The 10,926-nt window shown below is 50.7% G+C and overlaps 1 protein-coding gene across 2 annotated transcripts in view; it reads right to left on the bottom strand.

Moving 5' to 3' along the window:
• Positions 1-5,976: 5,976 nt before the first annotated feature.
• Positions 5,977-10,926, bottom strand: part of POLA1 (DNA polymerase alpha 1, catalytic subunit) — a 267,262-nt gene continuing 262,312 nt past the window's right edge. For both annotated transcript variants that reach the window (XM_016209302.2, XM_016209301.2), the window contains one exon: positions 5,977-7,186. In XM_016209302.2, coding sequence (XP_016064788.1) covers positions 7,041-7,186 — 146 coding nt within the window. In that variant the 3' untranslated portion in view covers positions 5,977-7,040. The remainder of the gene's footprint in view (positions 7,187-10,926) is intronic.

A 10,926-nucleotide genomic window follows, 5' to 3' on the forward strand; every position in this document is an offset into this window, starting at 1 on the left:
AATCTGGTCCTCACAGGGATCCGGGTTTCCTGCAAAGGCTAAGGACACCGCGGTGGCGCTCTCCACCGGCATCTCTGCTCCTCAGGCTGGTGTCGCAGCGGGAGCTGGGGTCCTGGGCCACGGAGGTGGGGTGGCTGGAGTGTGTGTATGTGTGTGTGTGTGTGTGTGTGTGTGTGTGTGTGTGTGCAAGGTAGGCGTTGTTGCTGGTGCAGACAAATTTGAAGTGAGCGGGAGCCTTGGCTCGGAAGTCGAAGGAAGCTCTTCCTGGAAAGTGCCACGCAGCAAGGAAGTGCTCAGTCCTCGGTGACAGGTAAGGGCGAGAAACCCAGGCGTTGGCTTCGGAGGGGCGGGCTCCCCGGGGTACGGTACACTCTCGGGAGAAGGGAGGGAGGGAAAAAGAGAGCGAGAGAGACCTCGGGGATGGTGACGGGAAAGGCAGCGAGGGGTATCCAAGTGGCAGATCTTAACTCGACAAATGTCATTACATCACTTAGCCAGGCACTGGAAAATGGAGACATTTAAAAAAATACAAACAACTCAAGTTTGGAGAGGAGACCCCCCAACAGATTTTCGATCTGTAACCCTCCGGGCGCACCCCTCCCCCGAGCCGGAAGGGTGCCTCTCCCTACCCCTGGCCCTGCCTGCACCCCGCGGGGTGACCGCGGGGTGTACGCCCGCCCGCGGGGCCGGGTCTCGCCAGCGCTCCCAGGGTGATGGGAAAGGGAAGGGAAGCTTAATTAGTTTCAATTTGCAGTAATTAGCGCGCCGGACCTTTGGGGAGCGGGGCGGGCGGGGTGGGGGCGGCGGCGTGACTAGCGCCTCGCCTCTCGGAGCCCGAACCCGCTGGCCCCGCCAGGCCCCGGGCCACCGGTCGCCGCGGGGGGCGCGGGCGCGTCCCGGGCCGGGCCGTCGGGCTCCGCGCGCTCCCAGGCGGCGCCCTGGGGAAGGGGGGCGGGTCCCCTCGCGGCCTGGGGCGCCTGTGTGCGCGGCCCGGGGGCAGGTGCGGGGTCGGGCCGAGGTCAGCGGCAGCTCGCGGTGGGCGGCCCGCTCCGCAGCTGCGGCGCTCGGGCCGGGGCGTCCTCAGCTCGCTCCCCGCCCCCGGCCCCCGAAATCCGGAGCCCCCACCCGCTGGAAACCGTGGGCAGCGGGCCGAGGCGGGTCATCAGCACCCTGGACTCTCACAAGCAGGGGCCCGGCCTGGGGCCTGGGGCGCAGGCCACCAGCCACCGTCCCGCAGCCGGGCCCGCCGCACACCCCGTTCTCGGCTTTAGCAGGCCCGGCGGGAACTTTCTAGGACACCCCCGGCATCTGAGCGTTTCAAAGCTCCCGACTCCGGAGGGTCTCCTGGGGTGAAGGCCGCTTTCCTGGGGCGGCGCAGCTACTCGGGAGTTTGGAGTGGAGACGGGGAAGTGCAGAAGGGACGCGAGGGAAAGGATTCCTTTTTTTTCTTTTTGGTGGTCAATATCAATTTTCCGTCGATTTTGGTTTTTTGTTTCCGTCGGGCTTTCCCCCCCTCCAGGCTGCCAGTTGGATGGTGTACGAGAAACAGTACCATTCTTCCTGTTAATGAACTCTTTTTTAAGTCATTTTTTCTCATTTGACCCTTCCATGGAGCAGAAGCAAATTGCGTGAAATTACCTCCAAGGATTACGTTTATTACCGGCCAATGAGAACCCCTCGCCTTGTTTTACAAACTCTTAATCCTGTGTCATTCTGATGCCGCAAACAAGCCCGGGTCCTGGGCCTCCTATTCTTTCAACTTTCCCCAGCTGGAGGGACCTCATTCTGCACTTAATATTCCCCATAAATATCACACGCTAAAGACCCCCTGACTTCCAGCAAGTCCACATTAAACATGTGACATGTCACGCATGACAAACTCTGAGTATCTTTTCAAAGCAGCATTAAAAGCAAAGAAACCAATTTTCTTCTCTTTCCAAACCTCCCCAAGTGCTGAATGATGGGGATTGGAAAGAGCCACTGGAGCGTACTTAGGGGGATTTTATGAGATTTTCCAGAATGATTTAATCTTATTGTGAGCATTATTAATGAATGGCAACCCAATTTGGCCCCAATATCTGGGAACGCGGTCACAATGCTGGGAGCCGCTGACCCCCCCCCACCTTAAGCAAACCTCTTCCACCACGGAGGAGGTGCGGAGCCTGGGTGAGTTGGGGAGCCCCCCGGATAGGGGCCTGGCTGTCCCCTGTCACACCCGGGGCAGAATGCCCCACCATCTGCTCTCCAGGGCCACCCCCACAGCATCTGGGGGTGAGGGGTGATTGGGGACCCGGCCCGGGCCTCTGTGGGAAGGATGAGGGGAAGGGGTAAGTTAATTTGCTACATTTTCAGCCAGGCTCGCCAGAGCTGAGTAAGGCCCTGAAAGAAAAGGCGGGGGGCAGGCAGCTGGCACAGCGTTATCAGAAGGCGCCCCGAAGTGTTCTTCCCTCGCCAACTACCGGGGGCCTGCACTGTGGACAGCGGTTAGGGTGACAGCTTAGTTTTGTGGTGAGAAGATAGGAAGTAGATGAATTAGGGGACAGTGACTACTGAAGAGAAGCTTTGGGACGACTGGGGACTTGAACGTCAGACTTTAGCTAAGAGTCACTGGTATTGGCCCAGCCAATTTTCCATTTTTTTCTCCTTTACCCCACCCCCCAGCGGGGCAAACATTTATTATTATTTTTATTTATAGTACCAAGAGACAAGGCACGAGTAGTTCCCTTTTTGTGTGTCATTTTGAATGTGGAGATCTTACTAGAATGGAAAAGGGGGCTGATGTTAGAGGAAGGAAAATTACACATGGGTTAATTCAACTTGCTTTTAGGGGGGAAAATGTGTACGTGAACATGTGTATGTGTACACACAAAAGTGAGTGTGTCTGAATGAAGGGGGTCTTAAACGGGGCTAAAATGGTATTTTGGAACACCGAGTTCCCCAGGGCAACTGCATATTTAATTGACAGTGGCAGCCTGGCTGGGGGGCGGGGAGAAAACCTGCTACCTGACAGGCAAAAGCACTTTTCAAAGGCAAAAGTCGTGTTGTCCCTGGACGTTATTAACGGGCCAGTTTGAAGTATACGTTTTTTCCTTTAAAGAAAAGGGGAGCGATTGCCAGTTATACATTAAGAAATGTCATTCAGTCATTTTTATTCATTTTCCGGAAATCTTCGTAAAAGCCTGAATCATACTTCTTAGAAGCAGCAATTTTGTTAATCCAGGGGGTTATTACTCTGGGCCCTTATTAGGTTCTACACCACTGCCAAGCAATCCTATAACCCTCTCAAAAGAAGTTTACCTCCCTGTTATAAAACCAGTAGTGGTATTTATACTGTGCAATAATTAGTGTATTGCTTGAATCCACTAACACGTTCATTTTATCTCTGCACAAAACCTCTAGTCTGCTTATAGAAAGCTTGTGCCTCCTTTGGAGCTGGTAAAGTGGTGAAAGAGTGAATTGAAGGCTGGTTGCACTCTCTGCTTTTGCCTCGCCTTAATTCCCATCTCTTTTTGCTCTCATCCAATTAGCACAGTGTATTAAGCGGTTTATCATCTCATAGTCAGCTATTGAGAGAAACAAGGCGAGCACTTTGCAATAGAACCTGCGCTCCTTTGACACCCTCAGGTACTTACATATTCCACTGTGCTATGAACAAAAGGGGAAGAATGGAGCGCTAATTCCCTCATCAAAGAATGCCTTGTCTGCTGCTTTGCTCAACAACACCATTCTGATCAAAAGAAAAGCAATAAAGCTTAGCATAACAAAACGAAACCTACTTATTAGCTTAGTGGTTAAATTAATGCAGAGCCGCTGCTATTCAAAACCAAGGTTTGAAAACAGCCTCCAACAACCTGATAATGCTGCCTTCGGGATGAAGGAATTTTAATCTGAAATTTGAGGCTGGCTCAGATGAGTTAATCTATTAAAGTGCTATAAGGAAGCTCCACAGCAAACGGTTCAATTAAGAAATGTTTAGGTGAGGGGGGAGAGAGAGAGAGAGGGAGAGAGAGGGAGAGAGAGAGAGAGAGAGAGAGAGAGGGAGAGAGAGAGAGGGAGGGAGAGAGAGAGAAGGGAGATTCTGACAAGAGGGTCTGGGTTTGGTGTGTTTTTTTGTAAAACCCTGATAGAAGACGGGGAAATTTGGTTTTGGAGTTTCCTTATCTTTGCGTCTCCTGCCAAACTACATTCAATGGTATGTTCGAGAAGGCACGAGGTGTGTGTGTGTACGTGTGGATGTTGGAAGTAAGAGGTTGGCTGGAGAAGGGGGTGATGTGAGGGGCAGTGACTTCACCCCGTCACCACTGTCTCCCAAAGTCCAGTCTGTGAACTCCGGTTTCCTGAATAAATTAAAGTCTTACCGAGCATGCCCTTTGTAGGATTTTCAACTTCTGGCCTCCCATCTCTCTGTACGTGGAGGGGTGAGGCTGGGCACATCGCGCACCCCGATGCAGGCAGACCCTGCTTCCTAAATTCAACAGGAAAAATGCCCTTTTCAGACGTGCGGGGCTCCGAGAAGAGCAGGGTTCTTTTAGGGTACCATTTCCCAAAGGGCCAGGATTAAATTTAGCCCAGAGGTTTAGTCTGGCCCGCAGTATTTACATTTTTATTTTAAAAAATCAATTGCCAAGGTTTAGAAATCGAGAGGCTTTATGGAATATCAGGTTTCCTAGCTTCTCTTGAAAACTGGATGTGGCCACCCTGGGCTCTGTCCCTCTCAGCATCGCTGGACAGCTGCTGCCCAGTGGACAGTCCCTGTCTGTCTCTAGTGTGAACCCCGCTTGTTCCACCCCTTCACTTTTAGCACGTAAGCTGAACACCCAGGGAGCCCGTGAGGACATTTGGGTGGGCTCCCCCTTACAAAGAAGTGGGCGGTATTTCTGCACCCGTCCTGCCCACTGTGCCATCGGCTGATGCAAACCAAGGAGTAGAAACTCAGAGAAAAGTTTGTACGCCACGTTCCAATCTCCCAAGACAGATCCACTGGACTTCTTCATCCAAGTGGCAGTTTCTACTTTCTATAACATTCTCGACCCCTTAGGGGCCTCCCGGAGAAAGCCTCTTAACTAATCTGGAGTTGCAGATCGGAATAAGAAAACATAAACCGCGGCACTAGGTCTTTTCAAGGGCTGTTCTCAGACGCCCGCCTTCCTGCAGACTCTCACCAGGCCGCTTCCTGCCCTCACAGCGATTACAATCTAGACGCACAGCAACGAACAGACCAGGGACAAGTTCCTTGAGCCTCCTGGAGTTTCTCGATGACTGAGTTCAGGATAATGCTCTGGTTCTATTTACCGTAACTCCAGGTCCAAGAAATCAAGGAAAAGTCTTCTCTTCGAAAGCAAAGTGGGGGCGTGGGCTCGGGAAGCACACGTTAGAGAACCGGCTCTCCCCTGAGATGGAAACAGCAATGGAAGCCACCCCAATCCCTTAGCTTCCCCAAGCCACTGGGTGCTCCGACTTTTGAGGGCTTGCAGAGCCCGAAGTACCAAGGCATTAAGGGACAGGGCCCTAAACCCAAAGTGTTTCTACGAAGAACCCGAGTGTAAGAGACGGTGGAGAAAGGAGGAGACATGAGGGAGAGAAGAGAGAAGGCACAGGGAGCTCGAAGGCGGCGCCACCTCCCCTGCTTGAGGGATCCCTTCACTAGGGTCCACGCTGGGTGACCTTTCTTTGGTGGGGTGCCCTTCTCTCAGGAGCTGTCACCTCTGCTCTCCCAAAAGAAACACCACTGGGCTTTGGCTCAGCTCTCTGCGGCTGTCCAAGTCAGCAAAGGACATGAGGAGCCAAACTTCATCTCTTAAAGGGCCCGAAGTCCAGGGACATTCTCCCGAATGGCGCTCAGAACACTGGGGCATAAATCTCGCCCAGCATCTCTGAGCCACTTGTCACTGGGCTGAGGTTTGGGAAGGGGAGCCCTTATTCCCGGCTCCCCCGCTAGTGAACATTTTGCTCCTAATATGGATTCACTGCAACTGGTTTCCTTTTTAGAAACCTTTATTCTTAAGTGAAAAAAATAAAGCGCAACTTATTAAAAACACATAGGAAAACAGTTTTAAAAATAAAGCATAGTTGTGCAGGGGAAATACATTTTGTTAGTATAAGCTTATCAATAATGTAAGAAAGGAAAGGCTGTGACACTGAAGGACACTCAGCCTCTGGCAGATAGTGAGAAAAAATAGCACCAGGGCAATTAACCAGCTGCCCCTCTGAATGCAACACACCGATCCTCACCCCCAACGCTATACATTTTTACTGAAATGTTAGAGAATATCAAAGTCTTTTAAATGTACTTTCCTGCTGTATAAACCTTTGCCTGGATTTTCTACTTAAGGGGGGAAAAGGAATGTGAGTGTAAAACACCTGCCCAGTGTGCATGTGCATGTGTGTGTTGGACTTTGGAGCAATTCAATAAACAAGTAAGCTCTGTTTAATCTATTTAGTGAGTGCAAGGCTTCTAAATCCCCCACCTCGATTAGTATATAAAAGACAAGACTGAAAAGGACAGCCACTCCTGGAGCCAGCGGCTGGGAAGCACTTGGATTTAGCCTGGGTTTAATTGGCGTGTGAAAAGGCAAAAACGTTAGCGCTCCTACCAGCCTCTGTAAGCCTCTCGTTCTGGGGGCACCTCTGCTGAAGGCCCTGGGGCAACGCCTGGGGTCACTTGCATTCCAGCCGCTCTCAATGCATTTCCCTTCCCTCACTGACCCCTTCCCTAGAAATCTAGTCCGGAATCCGAACCCGAATCCAGAGCAGCTAGCTCTTCGGGCACTTTGCACAGGGCTACAGGGTCATGTTTCAATAGCATGTGGTCCATTGTAAATGGAGGGCTGTATTCATTTTCCCTGATGCTCCGGAGGTTAAACACTTTTGCAGTCCCTTTAATAATCCCCCGCCCAAACCACATGCACACAGACACGAGACGCAGTCCCCACGGAAAGGTGAAGCAGAGAAGCAGTTGGGAGCCTGGGGGAGGCGACGGAGGTGCCAGGAAGCCGCAGGAGTCTTCATCTGACCAGCCCCGCGGCCACTTCCCGGTGCCCTCAGCATCTCACAGCACAATCCACAAAGAGTTTGCTGAGGTTCACTTCGGTGTAACCACTTTGGGACAAGAACTGCTCCGTTATGTTCTTGAGATTTCTGTAGTCCTCACGAACTTTGGGGGTAATATACTGCCTCTTTATTTTACCTAAAAAGAAATAAAAATAAAAGGATTACAGGTGACATACAATACTATATTAGTTCCAGGTGTACCGCATGGCGATCAGACATTTGTATACCTTCTGAAGTGATCCCGCAATAAGTCTAGTACCCGTCTGACACCATCACAGTTACTGCACCACTGGCTCTAGGCCCTGTGCTTACTTTACATTTAGAGGGAGCTTCTTCAAAGCCCATTCAGTACCATTCAGTACTCCTTGCACACTAGTGAAGGGCATGTGGATTATATTTGCAGCTCGATGGCTCAGATGTCCTGTCACTGTTCTACCCCTGGGACAGTCCCAGGCAAGGGGTGCCGAGACCCCAAGGCTCCTCTGTGGAAGCCATTCTTCCTTGCCCCTGCCCACTCCTGAGCACCTAGCTGCCTCAGCGCACTGGGGGACACGGCCACCCTCCACTGATGGGAACTGCAGGTGTGCGCCCATGTGCGGCAGGCAAGGGGAACGCCACTTGCAGATGCCACTTTTGCAGCGCTGCTGAGCGTATGCACACAACTGCATGCAAAGTATGGATGTGGCAGGAAACACTTTGTCTCAAAGGAAGCCCGGGTCTCCCAGTGCCAGCTCCCCAGGTCAGCGGGGCCTAGCTGGCTTCTAGTCCCAGGTCTGCATCCCTCTGCTACAGAGAACCTCCTCTGCTGATAGAGACAAGGGCAGGCTGTCTGGACAGCACCTGCTCATTGGCAAGGTTGCCTTTTTCTTCTCTGTCCACACTGTGTGCCTGTGAACTCCGGGAATGCACAGCCCCCCACCTGCTTCCTGTTCCTTCCACCCCCCACCTTCTGGTTTGGAGAAGGGCACCTCCTGCCAGAAAGAAGAGCCGTCCTTTCCCTCCCCAGAGCCTCCTACCTCCACACATGATTCTTTTAAATGAGCAGTAGGGCTGCGACACCCAGGTCTGATCTTTTGGTGATACGGGTGATCCCTAGGGGAGCCAACCCTGCCCAGGATTGTTAAGATGACCAAGTTTTGTTCAAAGCTGTCTGGGAACACTGTGAGGTGTTTGGAGAGGCCCACTTTTATTTTTTATTTTTAAATCCCCATTTTCTGGCTGAGGAAACTGGGAGGTCAAGTCACTTGCCTAAGGTCACCCAGCTGGTAGCCAGGATGGAGATGCCAACCCAGGTAGCCAGAGCTCCCAGAGAACGCAGGGCAGGCCCTCGGAGGTCAGCCTGGGCCAAGGTGCCCAGCGCTGGGAATAGGAAAACACTGGGAAGGAAATCATGTCAGTCACAGAAAGAGAAGCGCCACGGAAACAGCAGAGCAACCCCGAATTCTACAAGACGCCCGGAAAACTCGCTCTTGCTCTCGCTCCCGCTCCCGCTCCCGGGACTTTTGTTCCTTAGCTGCACACTCGCATTTGCTAAATCACATCCACTGCCTTTCAAACAAGAACGTTTAGTAGGAAGGGCTGAAATGCCCCAAGGGGGTGGAAAAGCGGAGGCCACAGAAAGAGACTTAGAAAGTTCTAATTATCGGAGCCTGGGAACAGGCAACAAGGGCCCCAACCAGGGCGGCTGTGGCCCGGCCTGGGCGCAGGGAAAGGGCGGCGGAGCGTGGGGCCGGGAGGGAGAGAGGGCGCAGCTCCTGATGTGTTTCCCTCCTCTGCTGATGGGATATTGACTTTCCCCCCAGGTTGGTTAGAAAGGGGACTATTTACGCTGCCACACAGCAGAGTTAGAATGACAACCGGCCTCACTTGCTCTTCTTCGTAAAAGACAACTGCGATCACCAGCATATGCCATCGCCAGTCAGCACGGCCACGGCCCCATTCCGCGCCACTTTGAGACGCAGATAAAAAGCTCCCACCTGCTTCCCCAACGAGAATTTAATCAATAATGTAGGCAAGATCTTCTAGGAAACAACTGCAAGAGCTGTCACAGGCCACGGGGCTGGGAGCTGAGGGGGAAAGGGCTCACCCCTTCTTCATGGGTTTTCTCTCCCCCACTGTAGGCCCCTAGGCCAACCATGTTAGGCTTCACATTAACACCATCACCCTGTTTCCTTTAATGCCCTACCCACTATTTTCGAACTCACTGGAAAATACCGGTATTAAATGGTGGAAACCAGTTAATGTGGCCAGTAAAACCCCATCCCTTCTCCCTGCTCTGGTGTGGGGGGTCGAGAAAGAGGCCATGGCCACAGGCCCTGCAGGTCAGCTGCCTGAGGACAACTGTTAAAAGATTCCAAGAGGCCATTAGGCAACAGGCCGAGAAGATCTGCAGCCATCCCGCCACGGGCCGCGGCGTCACTGTCTCAACAAACAGCACAAAACCCCCAAACTTTGCAGAGATAGGGAAGGAAATGCTCTTCCTACGTACAAGTGCATCAGCAAAATATACTCCAATGAACTGCAGTAGCACCAGAAGTCATTCATCTTAACGCACCAGCAACGCGAATCTACTTGTCCTGGGAATCACATTTAAGGAACATGTACCCACAGCTTATTTACTCTGGTCCATCCCACATGTTGATTCCTTAGGATTACATACTAATTATCAAGAATATCCTGTCCCCAACCCCTATGAAAACAATGAAAAAACAAGTGAGCCTAGATATTAATTATTCACCCAATGTTTTATCAGGCAATAAAATGAACTGCTAATTTTAAAAGTTGGTTTCTACTGATTAGAATCTAAAACCTGAAAACATGCAAGTTATAGTATTTTCTATATGAAATGAACTAGGCCATCGTCTGCAGGTTGGACTTGTATTAAATATTTTATTTAAGTCAACTGATCAAGTAAAATGTTAGAACTATTTGAAACTGTAATGGAGTATTTCTCCCATCTAAGGAAACCATCTCTACTTCAGATATTGTGTCAGTAAGACAAAAATCTCTTTTCAGCTCTTTACTCTTCGTAAAACCCTTTCTGGACTTAAAGAAACACACGGAACTAGAAACCAGGAGGCAAAAACATTTTAACATCACCTACTGGTTATTCTATTTGAATGGAGGCAGGCTTAGGCGCACAGGCGGCAGCCGTCTCTGTTCTGAATGTCTGTTTCATTGATTTCCGCGCAAAGGTATCAAACAACAGTCAGTTATAATTGATTCTGTCAGGTGTTATACAGTCAGTCATAATTGTCTCTGTGTAGAGGTGTGTCAATTTACTATATCTGAATTAAATATTCTGTCAATTATGAAATCAGGTAATAATTTCAGTCAGTGTTTTAATTGCATGGCTTCCCACCATACAGTTCTCAGCTTTCCCACCTTTTCTAATCCGTAGCCTCCCTCCCTCAATGCAACAAGAGCTCTGTGGAAGGGGTGGAATGCAGGAAGCTTTAGGAATTAAGAAAAAACCCCAACCTCTTTATGATTAAAACCATTCAGCCTAGATAGAGAGCTGTTCGAGCCTCTAGCCTGGCTGTCTTTCTCTCGAGTATCAATCAATAACCGAGTGTGGGCTCTGCACAGTGTCTGAAAGATCTCAAGTGACATCCACGCTTTAAATCAACCACATTTAGGGCCCCAAAGCAAATGACAAGTAGATAAACATCTCTCAACTGAAATAAGAAATAAAAAAGCATTATTTTCTATTCAGTTCTTATTTAGAAAAACTTCACGAGGCACAGTGCCAGGCACACACAGCGTGCAATGCATTTATCGACTAACCAACGCCTAGAGGACCGTCCTCGCCTGTCAAATCACATCTTGGATGCTAAAATATTTCGAAGGCTGAAGAGTCTCTTTGTTAGTCCACTA

This window comes from Miniopterus natalensis, chromosome X, assembly GCF_054644295.1.
Source record: "Miniopterus natalensis isolate mMinNat1 chromosome X, mMinNat1.hap1, whole genome shotgun sequence".
Taxonomy (NCBI): Eukaryota; Metazoa; Chordata; class Mammalia; order Chiroptera; family Miniopteridae; genus Miniopterus; species Miniopterus natalensis.